General features: G+C 37.0%; 1 protein-coding gene across 4 annotated transcripts in view; it reads left to right on the forward strand.

The window, feature by feature from the left end:
- Positions 1–23714, forward strand: part of SLC16A7 (solute carrier family 16 member 7) — a 197992-nt gene that overhangs the window by 109012 nt on the left and 65266 nt on the right. For all 4 annotated transcript variants that reach the window (XM_040233114.1, XM_040233115.1, XM_040233116.1 and 1 more), the window contains one exon: positions 20269–20515. In XM_040233114.1, the coding sequence (XP_040089048.1) occupies positions 20299–20515 (217 nt within the window). In that variant the 5' untranslated portion in view covers positions 20269–20298. The remainder of the gene's footprint in view (positions 1–20268; positions 20516–23714) is intronic.

Consider the following 23714-nt stretch of genomic DNA (forward strand, 5'->3'; position numbering starts at 1 on the left):
CTATAGACCACGGGGTCACAAAGAGTCGCACATGACTTAGTGACAAAAGCAGCAGCATGTACTCGATAAACTATTATACATACATTAAGTAATAGTTATGAAAATTAATAAAATGGGAAATACTTATATAATCTTTAATGAAAAGCTCATGTTTCTGCAAAGTTCAAAATATGTGACAAAAATGATACATAAACAGAAAATACACAGACCATAGTAGAAGGGTGAGGATTATAGAAAAAATTATTTTAATTATTCAAATTTGGGATAATACTATTATAATATCTTGATACATTAAATGCTTTAAGTTAATATTGTACATTTAATTATTTGTCCTGGTTGGGGTTTTGTACCTACTTTGAAAAATATTTTAATTTTAACTAGTCTACAACTGATTCAAGTATGTAAGATTATATAGTGAAATTGGAAGCTATATTTTATTGAAAGATCTTAACTCCATTTTTAAAGTTTCTTTTTTGCTTGTTTTATGACGTTTCTTTAGTTATGCATAAATGAGATTATGAGGTTTTCATATAAGTTGCAAAGAGATACAAAGAGATGGTATCCACACATTTTATTTAGATATAAATTACATTAGCTGATTACCAACTACCTATAACATTTACTGTACCTGGTTTTGTCACAAGTAAGCATCACTAAGACCATTGAAACTTTAAGCTAAAAATTCTCAGAATTTAGATTAGTAGCTATTACACCCATTTTGCAGAAAATGAAACTGTAATTCAACCATGTCAACTATCTTTTAAGTCCACCAGCAGCATTTGTTTTGAACTAGGCTCTCACAGCGGAGAAGGTGATGGCACCCCACTCCAGTACTCTTGCCTGGAAAATTCCATGGACAGAGGAGCCTGGTAGGCTGCAGTCCATGGGGTTCGAAGAGTCGGACACGACTGAGTGACTTCCCTTTCACTTTTCACTTTCATGCATTGGAGAAGAAAATGGCAACCCACTCCAGTGTTCTTGCCTGGAGAATCCCAGGGACGAGGGAGCCTGGTGGGCTGCCGTCTATGGGGTCACACAGAGTCGGACACGACTGAAGTGACTTAGCAGTAGCAGTAGGCTCTTACAGAGTTAAGAGCTAGACACTCACTGCTGCTAAGTCACTTCAGTCATGTCCGACTCTGTGCGACCCCATAGACGGCAGCCCACCAGGCTCCCCCATCCCTGGGATTCTCCAGGCAAGAACACTGGAGTGGGTGGCCATTTCCTTTTCCAATGCATGAAAGTGAAAAGTGAAAGTGAAGTTGCTCAGTCGTCCCCAACTCTTCCCAATCCCATGGACTGCAGCCTACCAGGCTCCTCCATCCATGGGATTTTCCAAGCAAGAGTACTGGAGTGGGGTGCCATCGACACTCACTACAGTCATATCAACACCCTCTCTCCACCCTCCTGTGCTGTATCTGTTCTAATACTTGCTTTGTTTGTTGTCACTTGCCTGAGTTTTCTGCCTTCCATTCATTCCAGCTGTGTGCTTCCCCAAAGACTTAAGAAGAAAGTTGTTAATTTGGTGGTTTTGCCAAAATAGGAAGAGGAAACAAAAGCTGGAGCCCACATAAAAGTTACCATCCAGTAGATTGAAGACAATGGTAGCCAGGATTTCAACTTCAAAAGGAAGGGTTATGAAACTCTTAGGAAACTCATCATGAGTTGCTTCTTCAACTATACACTTATGAGTGAATCAAATTGGTAACTTTACTTTTTGATTATAATTATTATTTTCCTACACATCCTTGTCATGTTTCTCTGCAAGCAAAGTATAGTTTGTCCTCCCTGACTCTGGACTTGTTTTCTCAATGAAATATAAACCAGTGATGTCCAAGAGTGAACAAACACATGTCCAAAATGTCTTTGCATGTTTTGTCTTCATGGTCTTTACTTTCCAATCTGAGAACATGTCTCTGTAGTTTGGATCCCTACAAATAAGGAGTATGTTTGAAGGTCAGCTAGGGCCTCTCGGGTGGCTCAGTGAGAAAAGATCTGCCTGCCAATGCAGGAGATGCAAGAGATGTGAGTTCAATCCATGGGTCAGGAAGATCCCTTCGAGTAGGAAATGACAACCCACTTCAGTATTCTTGTCTGGAAAATTTCATGGACAAAGGAGCCCAGCAAGCTATAGTCCATGGGGTCACAAGGAGTCAGTCATGACTCAGTGACTGAGCACATGGATTGAAGGTCAGCCAAAGCCACCACCAGAGACCAGCCACAGGAGCCACCAGAGTGATAGTTAATCCATACCTTCAAGTAGCATAAACAAGAAATAAATAAATAAATGTCTGTTTTTTTCAGCCCTAAGATACTGGATTTGTCTGATAAAACCACAAAATCTGATGTCAAGTGTTTAATAAAACAAAATCTTAAAATATGTGACATTGGCTTTAAGGAAAGGCAGCAGGTGATGACGGAGAAGGCAATGGGACCTCACTCCAGTACTCTTGCCTGGAAAATCCCATGGACAGAGGAGCCTGGTGGGCTGCAGTCCATGGGGTCGCTAAGAGTCAGACATGACTGAGCGACTTCACTTTCACGCATTGGAGAAGGAAATGGCACCCACTGCAGTGTTCTTGCCTCGAGAATCCCAGGGACGGGGGAGCCTGTCTATGTGACCCCTGTCTATGGGATCACACAGAAGCGGACATGACTGAAGCGACTTAGCAGCAGCAGCAGCAGGTGGTGAGGACCCTTTTAGAAGAGGCTAGACAAATGACAACTTCAGTTAGGCAGTGGCAAAATATTTGCTAAAAGTTCTGCCTATGCTACCTTGAAAGAAAATACACACAATGCAGTTGAAGTTCTGGGACAAGAGATATGGAGAAAAAACATGAGTAGATTAGTTGGTTGTTATTACTCTGTTTAATAAGTACTAGATGTTCAAGCAGATTTTAGAAAAGGCAGAGGAACCAGAGATCAAATTGCCAACATCCGTTGGATCATACAAAAAGCAAGAGAGTTCTAGAAAAACATCTATTTCTGCTTTATTGACTATGCCAAAACCTTTGACTGTGTGGATCACAATAAACTGTGGAAAATTCTGAAAGAGATGGGAATACCAGACCACCTGACCTGCCTCTTGAGAAACCTGTCTGCAAGTCAGGAAGCAATAGTCAGAACTGGACATGGAACAACAGACTGGTTCCAAATAGGAAAAGGAGTACGTCAAGGCTGTATATTGTCACCCTGCTTATTTCACTTATATGCAGAGTACATCAAGAGAAATGCTGGGCTGGAGGAAGCACAAGCTGGAATCAAGATTGCTGGGAGAATTATCAATAACCTCAGATATGCAGATGATACCACCCTTAGGACAGAAAGTAAAGAGGAAAAAAGAGCCTCTGGATGAAAGTGAAAGAGGAGAGTGAAAAAGTTGGCTTAAAACTCAACATTCAGAAAACTAAGATCATGGCATCCGGTCCATCACTTCATGGCAAATAGATGGGGAAACAGTGGCTAACTTTGTTTTTGTGGGCTCCAAAATCACTGCAGATGGTGATTGCAGTCATGAAATTAAAAGATGCTTACTCCTTGGAAGGAAAGTTATGACCAACCTAGACAGCATATTATAAAACAGAGATATTACTTTGCCAACAAAGGTCTGCCTAGTCAAGGCTATGGTTTTTCCAGTCGTCATGTATGGATGTGAGAGTTGGACTATGAAGAACGCTGTGTCGAAGAATTGATGCTTTTGAACTGTGGTGTTGGAGAAGACTCTTGAGAGTCCCTTGGCTTGCAAGGAAATCCAACCAGTCTATCCTAAAGGAGATCAGTCCTAGGTGTTCAATGGAGGGACTGATGTTGAAGCTGAAACTCTAGTACTTTGGCCACCTGATACGAAGAACTGACTCATTTGAAAAGACCCTGATGCTGGGAAAGATTGAGGGCAGGAGGAGAAGGGGATGACAGAAGATGAGATGGTTGGATGGTATCACTGACTTGATGGACATGGGTTTGAGTGGACTCCAGGAGTTGGTGATGGACAGGGAGGCCTGGCATGCTGTGGTTCATGGAAGCCCAAAGAATCAGAGACAACTGAGTGACTGAACTGAACTGAACAGAAAATTATAGTCTAAGTGACTTATAAGGAATAAAATATATTTCTCACAGTTTTGAAGACTGGGAAATCCAAGATCAAGATGCCAGCAGATTTAGTAACTGGTGGGGGTTCTCTTCCAGACTCATAGACAATCATCTTTCCATGTGTCTTCAGATGGTGGAAGGGGCAAGGGAACTTTTTGGGGTCTTATATATAAGGGCACTGCTAAGTCACTTCAGTCGTGTCTGACTCTGTGTGACCCCATAGATGGCAGCCCACCAGGCTCCCCCATCCCTGGGATTCTCCAGGCAAGAACACTGGAGTGGGTTGCCATTTCCTTCTCCAATGCGTGAAAGTGAAGTCACTCAGTCATGTCCATCTCTTAGCAACCCCATGGACTGCAGCCTACCAGGCTCCTCCATCCATGGGATTTTCCAGGCAAGCGTACTGGAGTGGGGTGCCACTGCCTTCTCTGATATATAAGGGCACTAATTCCATTCATAAGGGCCTAATTGCCTCTGAAAGACCCCACTTCCAATTACCATTAGGTATCAGCATATGAATTTGGGGGTAATATAAACATTTGGTCCATAGGATCATATAAAATATGTTGCAGAATCTGGAAATTAGGACATAGACATATCTTTTGGGGGACCACTATAACCTCAGATACGCAGATGACACCACCCTTATGGCAGGAAGTGAAGAGGAACTAAAAAGCCTGTTGATGAAAGTGAAAGAGGCGAGTGAAAAAGTTGGCTTAAAGTTCAACATCAGAAAACGAAGATCATGGCATCTGGTCCCATCACTTCATGGGAAATAGATGGGGAATTAGTGGAAACAGTGTCAGACTTTTATTTTGGGGGGCTCCAAAATCACTGCAGATGGTGACTGCACCATGAAATTAAAAGACGCTTACTCCTTGGAAGAAAAGTTATGACCAACCTAGATAGCATATTGAAAGGCAGAGATATTACTTTGCCAACAAAGGTCCGTCTAGTCAAGGCTATGGTTTTTCCAGTAGTCATGTATGGATGTGAGAGTTGGACTGTGAAGAAACTGAACACCGAAGAATTGATGCTTTTGAACTGAGGGTGTTGGAGAAGACTCTCGAGAGTCCATTGGACTGCAAGGAGATCCAACCAGTCCTTCCTAAAGGAGATCAATCCTGGGTGTTCATTGGAAGGACTGATGCTGAAGGTGAAACTCCAATACTTTGGCCACCTGAGGTGAAGAACTGACTCATTGGAAAAGACTTTGATGCTGGGAGGGATTGGGGGCAGGAGGAGAATGGGGCGACAGAAGATGAGATGGTTCTATGGCATCACTGACTCAATGGACATGGGTTTGAGTCGACTCCGGGAGTTGGTGATGGATAGGGAGGCCTGGTGTGCTGTGATTCATGAGGTCTCAAAGAGTCGGACATGACTGAATGACTGAACTGACTGATGCATCTCACGATAACTGCTTTTACACAGTTCTCAAAGTATAGTATTATAAATCAGAGGAATTATTTGATATTTCTAACTCATCATAAATATCTGCTGGTTCATATTATTTTTTTCTAATTTTCCCATTATAAAAACATCTGTAGTTAGTTTGACCCTTGATATCAATTGTTAGCATTCTCAGAGTCCTTTTAGCTATAGTACTAGTTTGCATCTACAATAAGTTTTGTGTTACTGACATTTTGTGGCCCATGCTCTATTGATATCTTTGCTGTCTAGTTGTTAAAGTAAATCCATCAGTAGGATGTATAAGGTGGCCCATTTTGAAGAATAAAATAACCTCCCAGGATTAGACTCCAGTTTAAATTCAATTACATGTTGGAAAGGAAAAGACTTGATTCAGTTAAATTCCTATTACAAAACTCGGTGAGTTGTCACCAAAACATAAACATTGTACATTAATTTGACATTGCTCTATCCTCTGTATAAGACAGAGGGAACTAAGTGCAAATGACCAGTCCATTATTCTCTAAGGAAGATATTAATTCCTGTAGGTGAAAACACAGTTCACTGTATAGGTAGAATGTGAAGAACAACTCATACTTTATTTATAGGCTATAAAAAATAATTTATAGTGGTGGCAATAGCCTCTGAACATCTATTGCTTTAATTTGTGACTCGGTTTGCTAAATATATTATTTCTGGACTATTTTGAAACATTAACTACTGGATTGTGTAGACTGTTCATAAGGGTTCATGAAATTGACACATCATGGTTTAGGAAGTTAAAGAATTATTATTTGTAAACTATATAAAGGATCATTCTGATGTAACTGAATGAAAAAGGCCTTAAATATAACACTAACATCTAAGCATTGACCATCACTTTAATACATCACTTTGTTCTACACTTTCTTCTCCATAGGTTAATCAACCTATACTGATTTCTACAAGGGAAGGCACAATTCTTGGGCTTCAGATATCCTACCACATAAGTTTTTTGAAAAACACTTGAAGAAGCCAAATGTTCTCATTACCCCCCTTTTGTTAACAACAATGTCATATTGTAGCCTATATACTAAAAAACATTATAGAAAGACATGTAAATAAGCTGGAATAATAGTGAATTTTCTAAAGACTGAAGGATAGTTGGCAGTTAGTATTCCAGAGAACAAATATTTGAATTCTGATGGAGAAGACAGACAAGAATATGTGCAAGGATTGAAATCTGTAAGTTCACTAGAAATAAATAAATACAAATAGAAATAAAACTGAAAGAGTCTATTTGGACGCAGAAGAGCAGCCTCCAAGGTGGTGTGTTAAGATGGAATTGGTAACAATGAGGCTAACAGAAGGATGCTAGTCATGGTATCAATGTGATCACTGACCAGACACTGCACTTTGGAAAAATCACTTCATACCTCTGATTCCTTATGCTCTTATCTGCAAATGTGATTAAAAATACCACTTCCTCTTAGTTCATGGGATTATGATATTAATTGAAGTTTTAGAAAAAAGAAAGCTCTAAAGCATTTCTTAAGCTCCTTGTTTTAAGTAAAACCCATCATAAACATGTGACATATATGTAAATTGCTAAGAAATCAAATTAGCCAATACTACAGCATGGCCTCAGTATATATACTGTAGTATATATAGCCTAGATACAGTAATCAACACTGCTTTAAAGAAAATTATTGGAGTATAGTTGCCTTACTATGTTGTGTTAGTTTCTACTGTATAGCTAATTGAATTAGCTCTGTGTATACATATATCCCCCTTTTTAAATTTCTTTCCCCTTTAGGTCGCCATAGAGCACTGAGTAGAGTCTCCTGTGCTATACAGTAGGTTTGGTTAGTTATCTATTGATGGCATGGCAACCAAGTATTCTTGCCTGGAAAATCCCATGGACAGAGGAGCCTGGTGGGCTACATTTTAAATACTTAAAGAGCTGTACACGACTTAAACAACTTGGCCTGCACACAGTGTTTATATGTCAATCCCAATCTCCTAATTCATCATCCCTTTGCCCCCATTAGTGTCCATACATTTTTTTCTATAGCTGTGTCTATTTCTGCTTGGCAAATAGGTTCATCTGTACCATTTTTCTGAGCCTGGAGGGCTGCCGTCTATGGGGTCGCACAGAGTCGGACACGACTGAAGCGACTTAGCAGCAGCAGCAGTACCATTTTTCTAGATTCAACTTATATGCATTAATAAACAATATATGTTTTTCTCTCTCTGACTTTACTTTTGACAGTCTCGAGGTCCATCTACCTCTCTACAAATGGCACAGTTTCATTCCTTTTCATCGCTGAGTAATAACACTGCTTTTATAGAGGAGAATAAGCTTTAAGCTTGATGCCTACCTGAACGCAGCCTCCAGAATAGTTTCTTTCCTTCCTATATTAAGGATTGTTTTTTCTTCTATTGGTTTTTTTAATCCAACACACAAATTTTAAAACACTGACTTCCATTCTTAAAACTAAAGATCAGTATGTGCACTGCATGATTTTATTTGCATAAATGTGTGTAAAAATATGATAGCTTAATAGGTGTTGAGAAAGAGATATAAAATAGATGAATATAGTTATAGCTATCACAGAAATTTCCTCGGTTATTGACTAATGTGTTGAAAAAACCCTGGGTATGGGTTTGTCTTTCTGGAGGAAAATAGAACCGTCAGGTTAAAGCTCTCTGACAATTTTGTAGACACATTGTTAAGCATTTAAAATGTGGCCTTGTCACGTGCTCTTGTGCTGGTCCCTGTGTTGACCTTCATGAACCATGATGATAATTAAGCACAGATGGAGGGTCAGTGCTCGTTTGTCAGGAATGCCTCAGGCTTTCCTCTGAGGCTTTGCCCTGAACTCCAGGCAACTCTCTCTGCCAGAGGAAACTGACTGAAAATATTCTTCCTCCAAATATAAGAAGGGTTTTCTTCATTTAATGGGCTGGTTACTTGTGGTACGGTAGAGTTGCCACCCTTGAATTACTCAGCTTAAAACAAGTCACAGAGGCTCCTGAGCCTCCTGGTAGGTCCAGAGCAGAGGTAGCTGCTTTTCCCTGCTGTTATTCCAGACATAGAAGATCCACTGAGTCTGGAACTCTCCATTCCTAGCCTAAATTAAATCTAATTCCAGCCTTATCCATTTCTCAGATTTTATTTGTGGCTCATCTTAATTCTAATCCTAATCCTCCTTTTCTCACTGACTCAGCAACTAGATAATAGACTTTCCTCATGCTCTCAGACAAACCTCATTTGGCCTGATATTGATTCACTTTCATTCAACACTTTTGGATAGGTGGCCCTGGGTGCAAGGCAGGCAACTGATTATTTAATTGACAGAGTTGAGTTTTTCTTAACTTTCATCTAGGCAAAGGAATGTGTGACTCAAATAAAATAAACCCTAAGTACTAATTTCTATATACTCAGTATTAGATTTAAGTTGAAATAAAGACATTTGATATATTAGGGCAATTTATTAGCTTATTCATCAATCACCCAGATCTGATTAGGGCATTTGATTTTTAAACCACAATATTTCTAAATACTTTTGGTTTCATTTTTCATGACTCAGTGTGTATTATTGATTTGTTATTGTGTAGTCACTAAATCGTTTCCGACTCTTCGTGACCTCATGACTGTAGCCCACCAGGTTCCCCTGTCCATGGGATTTCCCAGGCAAGAATACTGGAGTGGATTTTGATATCTTTCTCCAATATTGTTGATAGTATTTCTAATAATTATCTTTTAAATTTTCTATTTATTTTCATTGTCAATGGATATTTTATTTAATTTCATTTTAGAGCAAATTATTTAAATGAGTATAGGGAGTTATTGGACAGCTAATGAATACCAATAAATTTCCTTCTCAAATGGTAGATGGGTAATTTCAGTTCCATTCAGTCACTCAGTCATGTCCGACTCTTTGCAGCCCCATGAATCGCAGCACGCCAGGCCTCCCTGTCCATCACCAACTCCTGGAGTTCTCTCAAACTCACGTCCATTGAGTCGGTGATGCCATCCAGCCATCTCATCCTGTCGTCCCCTTCTCCTGCCCCCAATCCCTCCCAGCATCAGAGTCTTTTCCAATGAGTCAACTCTTTGCATGAGGTGGCCAAAGTACTGGAGTTTCAGCTTTAGCATCATTCCTTCCAAAGAACACCCAGGGCTGATCTCCTTTAGAATGGACTGGTTGGATCTTCTTGCAGTGCAAGGGACTCTCAAGAGTCTTCTCCAACACCACAGTTCAAAAGCATCAATTCTTTGGCACTCAGCTTTCTTCACAGTCCAACTCTCACATCCATACATGACCACTGGAAAAACCATAGCCTTGACTAGATGGACCTTTGTTGGCAAAGTATATCTCTGCTTTTCAATATGCTATCTAGGTTGGTCATAACTTTTCTTCCAAGGAGTAGTGTCTTTTAATTTCATGGCTGCAGTCACCATCTGCAGTGATTTTGGAGCCCCCCAAAATAAAGTCTGACACTGTTTCCACTGTTTCCCCATTTATTTCCCATGAAGTGATGGGACCAGATATCATGATCTTCATTTTTTGAATGTTGAGCTTTAAGCCAACTTTTTCACTCGCCTCTTTCACTTTCATCAACAGGCTTTTTAGTTCCTCTTCACTTTCTGCCATAAGGGTGGTGTCATCTGCATATCTGAGGTTATTGATATTTCTCCCGGCCATCTTGATTCCAGCTTGTGCTTCCTCCAGCCCAGCGTTTCTCATGATGTACTCTGCATATAAGTTAAATAAGCAGGGTGACAATATGTAATTTACCATTACTTAAAAAAACAATCAATCTTCATTTCATACTTTTAATTTTTTTCTCTTGCACCCATTTCATCAATTTGTTCATATCTAAGTAATTGGCAATGAACTGACAAATATATATGCACAAATATATTTATGTATATATATTCAGTTTTGTTAATTATTAAAACATGGTTACAATTTACTGGATAAATTAAAGGTAGTGACTCTAATGAGACTTGTGAAACTCAATTATACATGTAACCTGTGTTTTTCCATTTCTTTAGAAAATCCAGAGTATGCACTACCCTCTCTTCCTTTGTATTGCCTTCAAATACCACACTTCAAGCAATAGTAATGAGGCTTAACAATATCACACATAATCCAAAGAAGTCTATTCAAGTGAACATCTGTGAACTGTGTTTTTTTTACTCTGTTTTTTCTTGATTATGCCCACAAATAAAAGGAACAAGACACAGTAGCCATAAGTTGTATAAAGTATAGAATTGTGCACAGAAAAATAATCTGAGCCTAATGAGTGTGTATGAATTTGGTCTGAACTATTGGTCAACTCAAGACTTGTTAATAATAAATAGATAATAATCTTGAAAGTGGAATTTTTTTATCCCTTCATTGATTTTGGTCTAATTTGCAATGATTCAGCTCAGAGACGCTAAGATGTCAATTTAAGTAGAAGAAACAAAACAGGTTGGAGATAAGGAAGTGAAGAAGTATCTGAGTAGTGACTTGCAACGAGGTAGATGTGATTATAATTAAAGTCAAGTAAAATATGCTGGAGAAAGAGTAGAAGAGACAATATCCTGAGGTAAACTGGTGAGCTATGAAAAAGTAACAGTATAAAAATCAAAGTACTGGGGAAAAAAATAACTACACCATATAATGCTTCTTAAAAAGGCCTTTTCACTTTTCTGTGAGCATAGATTTCAATGGAAATCCTAACATCAACCTTGCTCATTGGTAAATTTCAATATTAATAATAATATTATTTGCATATTAGTATATTTAAATATTTACATTGATATAATGATTTTAAAATAATGGACTTAAGATAATTAAGAAATGTTTTTATGACTTGTTAAATGACTGAAAAATAAATCATCCTGTTGTATTTCTGTGTTTACTCTAGCTTATAGATGTGATAAATGCTACAGTAGTTTAAAATCATGAATTGATAATGAAAGATGTTTTAAATTCCTTTATGGAAGCAGGAAAATTGTAGAATGAGGACTTTAAACCTCATGATAGTTTATACACTCTGATAATATAACAAAAAGTAGTTTACCACATATAAATGCCCTTTGATAGTTCTTTAGTATTCTTCTAGAATTATTTGTTTTCCAAGCATTAAGAAATTTGATTACTTTAATAATAGAATGACAAAATTCAATAATATATAAATTCAGATTATTTAGACAATTTTCAAAGACTGAGTGCTATTTTCAGCTGATTTAACCACCACTTTCCTTTTCTGTCTTATTTAATATTATACTTTTTGTAAGATGCTATTTCCAGTGCTCATATGCTGTCAATCCATCATGTTGGATTAACTGATGACCAAAGAGAAATGAAATTAAATAGCTATATAGACAAATTTTTATTGTTTCCAAGAAACCAAAGATGATTACAAAAGCAGACTGTAAACATTTTGAAGACATACAAATCTTTTCAAAACCATTCTTTGACAAGATATAATATTTTCTATCAATTTAAACAATTAGCAATGTGGAATATTAATAAACTTACAGAAGTGTCCCTGCTAGGATGTGTCCATTTTTCAATAGAATGTACATTCTGTGCGCTATTTGTGGTGAAAGTTTTTCATTTGACCTTAATGCTGTAGTTTTCCTGACATTTCAGGTAGGTTTCTAACATACAAATGTATCCATGGAAAGAACTTTTCCAGTTATTTTCTTAAAGTCTTGGAACACTAGATGTCTTTGACTATTTTGATCCATAAGAATATTTTAGATATTCACAGATGGCATAATAAGAAACTACTTAGGTTTCTTTTATGCTTGTTTCCTCTTCTAAATACATTAAACAAGAGTCTTATTTCTAATTTTATTTATGTAATTTTAAGAGTCACCAGTGATTAGTGAAATCTAGTCCATGACATTATTGTTTCACTTGGGTTTAGTTTCTAATATTTCCTGAGCTTTAGTCTTATTTAAAAGATAGGAACATTATCTTATAGGGCTTTGGTGGAAATTTGGCTGAGTAAATAAATACTTGGTAAGAACTTAGCATAAGTACTCAATATTTGAGTCAGAGATCCCTTTATTCATTTTTGTATACCTATGACTTAAGTTATAGACTAATTAGATTATACTACATTTAAATCAATAAATTCATCAGAAATGTATGAATATAGGAAAACAATAAAAATAGATGCAAAATTATTCATAATATTGTGTTAGAATAGTGTGATTATGTAGTTTCTTTATTTTCTTGGTTTTTAAATAGTATTCTATTACAGGGATCAGCAAACTATAGGCTTAGTCTAAATTGTAAACAAAAGTTTATTGGAATATCCACACTCTTTTTTTTTTTAGTATTGTCTGTGACTGACTTTGCATATCTTAAAACTATTAAGATATGAGTTTTATGAGACAGACCATACAGCCTGCAGAACCTTAAATATTTATTATCTAGCCCATTACAGGTGGCAACCCACTCCAGTATTCTTGCCTGGAGAATCCCAGGGACAGAGGAGCCTAGTGGGCTGCCGTCTATGGGATCGCACAGAGTTGGACACGACTGAAGTGACTTAGCAGCAGCAACAGCAGCAGCCCATTACAGGAAATGTTTGCTGATTCCTGCTTTATAACTATCAATGTTATAAAATAAATAAAATAAAATGTAATTGTCAATCTAATTGAAAAATAGAATAGAATATTCACCACAATTATCCAAAAGGAGAAATATCAGAAGGTGATAGAAAATGCCAGTAGATATGTCTAAAGCTCATGCAAGAATCATTCCATTCCTTGCTTCAGCATCAAACTGGAAGGGAAATCAGGGCTATTAAGTATCAGTTAATGAGATCAGGATGAACATATGGTGATTAAGTACTTAAAATCCTAGTCAAAGCAATTAGGTAAGAAAAAAAAAAATCAAAGACATCAAATTTGAATGGAAGCAGTAAAAAATTGTCTGTTTGCAGATGACTTGACCTTATAGAAACCCTATACTCCATCAAAAAAAAAAAAAAAAACTGTTAGAGCTATCAACAAATTTGTAAAGTTGCAGGATACAAAAATTAGTACACAAAAATCAATTGTTTCTATGCACTAATAATGAATTATTGGAGAGAGGAATAATAAATTGTTGTAAGAAAAAAAAATTCATTTACAATAGCACCAGAAAGAATAAAATTCTTAAAAATACATGTAACCAAGGAGGTAAAAGATGTATACATTGAAAACTATAACACTGATGAAAGAAATTAAAGAAGACACAGATAAATGGAAAGCTAATCCGTGTTCATTGATTGGAAATATTAGTATTGTTAAAATGTTCATATAACCCAAAGCAATATACAGATTCAATGCAGTCCTTATCAAAATTTCAATGCCATTTTTTGTTGAAATAGAACAATCAATCCTCAATTTTGTATGGAACCACAAAAGAGCCTGAGGAGTCTTGAAAAAGATCAGGAGGTATTACACTTCCTAATTTCTACTACCTAATTTCTAATTCTATAGAAATAGATTTATATCTCTAATTCTATTACCTGATTTCTAAGTCTATTATTTCTAATTCTTAGTCATAGAATTAAACAATACCATATTATAGTATTGTCTAAAAACAGACACATAGATCAGGAAAACAGAATAGAGAGCCCAGAAATAAATGCATGTATTCTGCCAATTAGTTTTTGACAAAGGTGGCAAAAATATACAATGGGGAAAAGATAGTGTCTTAAATGGATGCTGGGAAAACTGGATATCCACATGCAAAAGAGTGAAACTGAACCCCCATTTTACACCATTAATAAAAATCAACTCAATATGAATGAAAGGCTTGAACATGACCTGAAACCATAAAATTCCTAGAAGAAATATAGGGGTAAGCTCCTTGACATTGGTCTTTGTGATGACTTTTTGGAGGATTCAACATCAAAAGGCAACAAAAACAAAAGTAAACAATTGAGACTATTAAACTAAAACTAAACTAAAAAGTTTCTTCACAAAAAAGAAAACTGTCAACAAAATGAAACGGCAGCCTATGAAGTGGGTGAAAATACTTATAAGTCACATATCCAATAAGAGGTATCCAAAACATACAAGGAACTCGTGCAACTCAATAGCAAAGAGCACAAATAATCCAATTTTAAAATGGGCAGAGGACCTCAATAGGTATTTTTCTAAGGGAGACATAAAAGGCCAACAGGTACATGAAAACAGTGCTTAACATCACTAATCATTAAGGAAATGAAAATCAAACCACAATGAGATTTTACCTCATACTTATTAGAATGGCTATTATCAAAACAAAAATTGATACTGGCAATTATTTGGAACAAATACTGGCAAGAATGTGGAGAAAATGAAAAACTTTTATGCTCTTAGTTGGAGTGTAAACTGTTTTCAGCCTCTATGGAAAAAAGTATGGAGGTTCTTTAAAAAATTAAATGTAGAACTACTACCATATGATTTGGCAGTTCTACTTCTGGATATATATGCAAAGGAAGTTCAGTTCAGTTCAGTCACTCGGTCATGTCCAACTCTTTGCAAGCCAATGGACTAGAGCATGCCAGGCTTCCCTGTCCATCACCAACTACCAGAGCCTACTCAAACTCATGTCGATTGCGTCTGTGATGCCATCCAACCATCTCATCCTCTGTCATCCCCTTCTCCTCCTGCCTTCAGTCTTTCCCAGCATAAGGGTCTTTTCCAGTGAGTCAGTTCTTTGCATCAGGTGGCCAAAGTATTGGAGTTTCAGCTTCAGCATCAGTCATTCCAATGAATATTCATGACTGATTTCCTTTATGATTGGCTGGTTGGATCTCCTTGCAGTACAAGGGACTCTGAAGAGTCTTCTCCAACACCACAGTTCAAAAGAATTAATTCTTCGGTGCTCAGCTTTCTTTACAGCCCAACTCTCACATCCATACAATACTACTGGGAAAACCAGGGCTTGGACTATTCGGATATTTGTTGGTAAAGTAATGTTTCTGCTTTTAATATGCTGTCTATGTTGGTCATGGTTGATTCCCTGGTAAGCTTTTCTGCAAGGAGCAAGCGTCTTTTAATTTCATGGCTACAGTCACCATCTGCAGTGATTTTGGAGCCAAAAAAATAGTCTCTTACTATTTTCATTGATTCCCCATCTATTTGCCATGATTGATGCGACTGGATGCCATGATCTTAGTTTTCTGAATGTTGAGTTTCAAGCCAATATTTTTCACTCTCCTCTTTCACTTTCATTAAAAGGCTCTTTTGTTCCTCTTTGCTTTCTGCCATAAGGGTGGTGTCATCTGTGTATCTGAGGTTCTTGATATTTCGCCTGGCAATCTTGATTCCAGCTTGTGCTTCATCCAGCCTGGCATTTCGCATTATGTAATCTGCATATAAGTTAAATAAGCAGGGTGACAATATACAGCCTTGATGTATTCCTTTCCTGATTTGGAACCAGCCTATTTTCCATGTCTGGTTCTAGCTGTTGCTTCTTGACCTGATTACAGATTTCTCAGGAGGAGGTAAGAAGATCTGATATTCCCATCTCTTTAAGAATTTTCCACAATTTGTTGTCAACAGAAAATTGGATCAAAGATTTTCTGAACATGGCCCCACCCATCAGAACAAGACTCTGTTTCCCTCTCCGTCAGTCTTTCCCATCAGGAAGCTTCTATAATCTTCTTATCCTTATCCATCAGAGGGCAAACAGAATGAAAACCATAGTCACAGAAAACTAACCGAACTGATCACATGAACCACATCCTTGTCTAGCTCAATGAAACTATGAGCCATGCCATGTAGGACCACCCAAGATGGATGGGTCATGGCAGAGAGTTCTGACAAAACTGGAGAAGGAAATGGCAAACCACTTTATTATTCTTGCCTTGAGAACCCCATGAACAGTATGAAAAGGCAAAAAGGTATGACACTGAAAGATGAACTCCCCAGGTCTGTAGGTGCCCAATATACTACTGCAGAAGAGTAGAGAAATAACTCTAGAAAGAATGAAAAGATGGAAAACCAACACCCAGTTGGGGATGTGATAAGTGATGGAGGTAAAGTCCAATGCTGTAAAGAGCAATATTGCATAGGAACTTGGAATGTTAGGTCCATGAATCAGGGTGAATTGGAAGTGATCAAATAGGAGATGGTAAGAGTGAACATTGAGATTTTAGGAATCAATGAACTAAAGTGAAATGGAATGAGTGAATTTCTCACATGACCATTATATCTACTACTGTGGGCAAGAATCCCTTAGAAGAAATGGGGTAGCCCTCATAGTCAACAAAAGAGTCTGAAATGCAGTTCTTGGATACAATCAGAGTCTGAAATGCAGTTCTTGGATACAATCTCAAAAATGACAGAATGATCTCTGTTCGTTTTCAAGGCAAACCATTCAATATCACAGTAATTCAAGTCTATGTCCCGACCAGTAATGCTGAAGAAGCTGAACAGTTCTATGAAGACCTACAAGACCTTCTAGAACTAACACCCAAAAAAGATGTCCTTTTCATTATAGGGGACTGGAATGCAAAAGTAGGGAGTCAAGAAATACCTGGAGTAACAGGCAAATTTGGCCTTGGAATACAAAACAAAGAAGATCAAAGGCTAACAGAATTTCGTGAAGAGACCATGCTCATCATTGCAAACACCCTCTTCCAACAACACAAGAGAAGACTCTACACATGGACATCACCGGATGTTCAACACCGAAATCAGATTGATTACGTTCTTTGCAGCCAAAGATGGAGAAGCTCTGCTGCTGCTACTGCTAAGTCGATTCAGTCGTGTCCGACCTTGTGCGACCCCATAGAAGGCAGCCCACCAGGCTCCCCCGTCCCTGGGATTCTCCAGGCAAGAACACTGGAGTGGTTTGCCATTTCCTTCTCCAGTGCATGAAAGTGAAAAGTGAAAGTGAAGTCGCTCAATGGTGTCCGACTCTTAGCTACCCCATGGACTGCAGCCTACCAGGCTCCTCCATCCATGGGATTTTCCAGGCAAGAGTACTGGAGTGGGGTGCCATTGCCTTCTCCAGAAGCTCTATACAGTTAGCAAAAACAAGACTGGGAGTTGACTGTGGCTCAGATCATGACCTCCTTATTGCTAAATTCAGACTGAAATTGACGAAAGTAGAGAAAAATCACTAGACCATTCAAGTATGACCTAAATCAAATCCCTTATGATTATACAGTGGAAGTGACAAATAGATTCAAGGGATTCGATATGATAGAGTGCCTGAAGAAGTATGGACGGAGATTTGTGACATTATACAGGAGGCAGTGATCAAGACCATCCCCAAGGAGGGGGAAAAAAAAAGAAATACAAGGAAAAGGCAATCATTATCTTGAAGAGATATCTGTATTTCCATGTTCACTGCAGCATTACTTACAATAGTCAAGATATGGAAACAAGCTATGTATCCACTGACAGATGAATGGATAAACAAAATATGTACACAAACGGGACTTCATCTTCAATTGCGGGGCATGAAGGTTCAATCCTTGGTCAGAGAGCTAAGATCCACAGGCCTCATGGCCAAAAACTAAAACAGAAACAGAAACAATATTCTAGCAAAGTCAACAAAGACTTTGAAAATAGTTCCCATCAAAATGTATATAATATACACACACACTTACAATCACTCATACACACAATGAAATATTATTCAGCTTTAAAAAATAATGAAATCTTTCCATTTGGGACAACATGGATAAACCTGGAGAGCATTATGCTAAGTGAAATAAGCCAGATGGAGAAAAATAAATTCTGCATCATGACATTTAGATGTGGAATTTAAAAAAAAAATCATACTTGTAGAAACAAAGAGTAGATGGTAGTTGCCAGAGGCTAGGGGATGTAGAAATGTGGAGAGGATGGTGAAAAGGTATAAACTTTTAGTAATTATATGAATAAGTTCTCAGGATCTAATGTATAATAAGGTGACTACAGTTGATAAAATTGTATTGTATAATTGAAATTTGCTATCCTAGTAGAACAAAGTGTTCACACCAAAAAACGTAAATATGTGAGGTGACAGTTGTATTGATTAATTCAATTGTGGGAATCCTTTGATAATGTTTATCAAATCAGCTTGCACATTTTAGATATATTTTACCTTTATTTGTCAATTATAACTCAATAGAGCTGAAAAAACTCAAAAAAAGAGGTTATTATAGTTGAATGTCTGAGAACTTCCTTGCAGATATGCCTGACTCACAAAATGTAAAATAAGTCTTTTAATCTGTAGCCTGTTATCTGTTAATTGCAGATTATACCAATTTCTCTCCATATTTGAAATGCTGTAAAATATTATGTTAAAAAATCTTAAGTATATTTGTGAAAATTAACATTAAATAAAAAAAGAGTAAAAGTGATAGTTTTCCACACTGTTACTTCCATTCTACTATTCATCATTGTATTTATTCCAGGGAAGCAGTACTCTACCTACTTTAAGTTTCATTTTTATCACTTTGCCTGTATGTGTTTCTGAAGGTAAAGTCCTTGGATAGAAGTACAGACAAATTAGAATACTTTAAAGAATATTTTCACAAAATCTGGTAGGTGATATAGAAGATCACTGAAAATATCTTGAATATAATTTGACATCAGACAAAAATTAAACCTTTGTTTCTCTTCGTAGATACTGTTTTAGTTTTTTTTTTTTTTTTGGTAGTTTTCCTGGATTAGTGGCAGATTTAGCTTTTATTTGCATATTTTCAAAATTGTCTTACCAATGGACGAGTGTTTCCTTTTTCTTCTATATTTCAACTGAAAAATATTTGCAAATGGAATGAGAGTAGTAAAAAGAAGATACTGAGAAGTATTGGCAATTATAGCTAAAAGCCAAGTAAGCAACATCATTCTACAAAGAATATTGATGCTAGGGAACCAAGGTTTTTTAAAATTTAATTTCAGTTGTATTAAGCTATATGTGATCATTCCTTCCACAAGAGAGTGGGTACTCTATATCATAAAAATAGCAGTTAAGTGTTCCTGTTGTTGTTCAGTCGCTCAGTTGTGTCCGACACTTTGCGACCCTATGGACTGTAGCCCCCCAGGCTCCTCTGTCCATGGGATTCTCCAGGCAAGAATACTGGAGTGTGTTGCCATTCTCTTTAAGTGTTCCTAGGCATATCCAAAAAGAAAGTCTGAATAAAAATAACATACAATCTGTTTGATTGGGAACATTTCACTGCTATGAAGAATTCATAAAATGATAGGTAGTACCAGTTTTGGAAATGCATTAAAATTAATTTATTAGAATCATACAATTTCTAATCTTATAATTTTAGGAAATATTGATAGATCTCTGCTGAAATATTTTTAAATATTCTCAATTACTAAAAGTGGAAAAATTATAAAATATGCCTACTATTTAATTCTCTAAAATTCATCAAATGTAATATAAGATCCTTTTAACCTTGGTATAGAAAATATTAAATGTTTGGATTAAGAAATCATTCTGTTTTAAGGGATGACAGCTCCATTTATCTTAGAAATCAGAGTGAGATAGCATTTGTTTCTTTGTTGGTACTTTAGTATAGATCTGAATTCAACTTCCTCTTTGGGTGCTTTTTGTTTCCATGAACAAAATGCTTTCAGTTTTTAGCTCATAACAGAGTTACATACCTCAGTCTAATTTTTTGGTAAATTTGCTGATAACTTTCTGAATAGCAGAGTATTAAAAAATATTTAAGAAAATTATACAGTTGTAGTTAATGTAATAAAAATATAATATTATTTTGGTAACTCAAGAGTGACATGAAAATGCAAGTATGGCCTAAACTATTATTTCCTTTTTTTAAATACAGGTTACTTGAATTTCAAATAGAGAAGCAGAAATGCCACCACCAGGAGGCACCCCACCACTACATCCACCTCCTGATGGAGGATGGGGCTGGGTAGTGGTTGGAGCAGCTTTTATCTCCATTGGATTTTCATATGCGTTTCCCAAAGCTGTCACAGTATTCTTCAAAGAAATCCAGCTCCTATTCAACACTACCTATAGTGAAATAGCATGGATATCATCCACTATGCTGGCTGTTATGTATGCAGGAGGTAAGCTTCTTTGGACTAAATTGATTTCTGGTTTAAGGAAACAATTGCTTCATGCCACAGTATTTTACATGTAGTATCTTGGTACATTAAAATCCTGTTTTCATTACCCTCACTTAAAACCAACCAGAAGGATAATTAGGACTGAATTTTCAGTGATTTTTAGTGATTCAGCATCTAGAACTATTCACTTCATTCTGAGTCTTACTAGAGTATTTATTTGAATGAGGATGTCTTTGCACAAACTAAGGTTTACTAAATTATGGAATTTTTAAGGGTGGCAAATTTCCATTTAATTGGGAATAGACTATACTATAATGTTAGTATCATTTCATAATATTCCTGCAATTGGTAGACATGTTTTTTTTATGAATGGGAAAGAAACTCAAGTTGCTGACAACCTATTTTCTAAGCCTAGGAAGTAATTCACTTTAAGCTGAAAAAGTGGAGTGTTATCATGTACATTCTGGATCCATTCAAGTTTGTGTGAATAAAATCATTCCTTACCTCTATAGCTTATTAAATTTGTAGTTATTTAATTTAAATTAAATATTAAATATATCTGTAGTTTACTTAAATATTTTAACATTTAAATGGTTGCTTGACAGTTTTCTTGTTACTTGTTCAAATGAGGGTGTGATTCATGAGGGATAGTGAATAAATTGGTGCCATATTAGTGTGTTGGCCAAAAAGTTCATTTGATTTTTTTTTCTGTAAAATGGCTCTAGTAGTGCTTAGTTGTCTTTAAATTCACTTGAAACAATTTTGTTGAATTGTATTATGACAGATGTCATAGTGTGCATTAAAAAAAAGCTTATTAAAGTTGGTGCATTTTTGTGTAGCCATTTTAATATTGAAGATGGAAGAAAACATTTTTGGCATATTATGCTTTATCATTTCAAGAAAGGTGAAAATGCAACTGAAACACAAAAATATTTGTACAATGTATGGACAAGGCGGTGTGACTGATCAAAAGTGTCAAAAGTGGTTTACAAAGTTTCATTCTGGAGTTTTCTCTCTGGACAATGTTGTACCATTAGGTAGATCAGTTGTAGTTTATAGGGATCAAATCAGGACATTTATTGAGAACAATCAATGTAATACTATGTGGGAGGAAGCTGACATACTCAAAGTATCCAAGCGTTGAAAAGCATTTGCACCAGCTTGTGTGTGTCAGTCACTTTGATGTTTGAGTTCCCCCATAAATTAAGCAGAAATAAAACCTTCTTGGCTATATTTCTACATGTGATTCTCTACTTAAATATAATGAAATGTTGTTTTTAAAACACATTGTGATGATGAAAACTGGATACTATACTATAATGTGGAGTAGAAGAGATTGTGGGGCAAGTGAAATGAACTATCACGAGTCACACCAAAGTCCAGTCTTCATCCAAAGAAAGTGATGTGTGTATGGTGGGATTAGATGGGAGTCCTCTGTTAAGAGCTCCTTCCTGAAAACCAAACAATTCATTCCAACAAGTACTGCTGCCAGTTAGAACAACTGAAAGCAGCACCTGAGGAAAAGCCTCAGAATGAGTAAACAGAAAGTATGTAACTTTCCATCAGAATAATCCAAGACCACACATTTCTTTGATGACCAGGCAAAGACTGTTACAGTGTGGCTTGAAAGTTCTGATTCATCCATCATATTCACCAGGCATTGCAGCTTCAGATTTCTGTTTATTTTGATCTTTTTACAACTCTCTTAATGGAAAAAAAATCAATTCCTTGGAAGACGGTAAAAGGCATCTAGAACAGTTCTCTGCTCAAAAACAGACAAAAAAGATTGGGAATATCAAATTATGAAGTTGCCTGGAAAATGGCAGAAGGCAGTGAAACAAAATGGTGACTGCATTATTCAATAAAATTCATGGTGAAAATGAAAAATGTCTTCTATTTTTATTTAAAAACTGAAGGAACCTTTTAGCCAACCTAATACTACTGACTATTAAAACCTACTGGATTATTAGTGCATTTTTGTGTCACCTATCAGCTTTAAATCAATCCCAACATCAGACAAGATTGTCTACAGATTTTTTTAGTCATTACTTAAAATATTTAAATTTTAGGATTTTCATTTTTCAACTGGATATTTGACTTTAAGGTACAGATATAGACTCAGAATATAAGCACTTAAAAGTGTGTGTTAATTGCTTAGCCATGTATGACTTTTTGTGACCCCATGGACTGTAGCCCGCCAGAGTCCTCTGCCCATGGAATTTTCCAGTCTAGAATGCTGGAATGGGTAGCCATTCCCTTCTCCGGGGTATCTTCCTGACCCAGGGGCTGAACACAGGTCTCTGGCTTTGCAGGCAGATTCTTTACCATCTGAGCCACCAGGGAAGCCCAAGCACTTAAAGAAGTTATACAAATCATCTTTCAATGTCTTCCTTTATAGGTGAGGATAATATGGTTCATAGTGATTGTGATATAACATTAGGAATAATATCCAAAACGTGTTCACATTTATTTTCAGCTCAGGCCTCTCTAAATGCTTGGTGTGTGTCATATGACTTAATCCTCTTAACATTCTGTAAAATAAGAATTATTGCTCTCCATTCTACAGCCAAGGAAATAGATAAAATACTTTTCCTAGTTCAAGCAACTCATTAGGGACATAGAAATTGAGACCCGCCCCCCACAACGTCTAGTCAAGGCTATGGTTTTTCCTGTGGTCATGTATGGATGTAAGAGTTGGACTGTGAAGAAGGCTGAGCACCAAAGAATTGATGCTTTTGAACTGTGGTGTTGGAGAAGACTCCTGAGAGTCCCTTGGACTGCAAGTAAATCCAACCGGTCCATTCTAAAGGAGATCAGTCCTGGGTGTTCTTTGGAAGGAATGATGCTAAAGCTGAAACTCCAGTCCTTTGGCCACCTCATGCGAAGAGTTGACTCATTGGAAAAGACTGATGCTGGGAGGGATTGGGGGCAGGAGGAGAAGGGGACGACAGAGGATGAGATGGCAGAATGGCATCACTGACTCGATGGACGTGAGTCTGAGTGAACTCCGGGAGTTGGTGATGGACAGGGAGGCCTGGCGTGCTGCGATTCATGGGGTCGCAAAGAGTCGGACACGACTGAGTGACTGAACTGACTGACTGTCAGTAATCACTATGCTCTTCTGCCTTTCTCTTCCCTTTGTAAAATGGCAGAGCTATATCTGTTCAAGGCCTTCCACAAACCTGATTCAGGTGCTACC

Source organism: Oryx dammah, unplaced genomic scaffold (genome assembly GCF_014754425.2).
Source record: "Oryx dammah isolate SB20612 unplaced genomic scaffold, SCBI_Odam_1.1 HiC_scaffold_29, whole genome shotgun sequence".
In the NCBI taxonomy this organism is placed as follows: Eukaryota; Metazoa; Chordata; class Mammalia; order Artiodactyla; family Bovidae; genus Oryx; species Oryx dammah.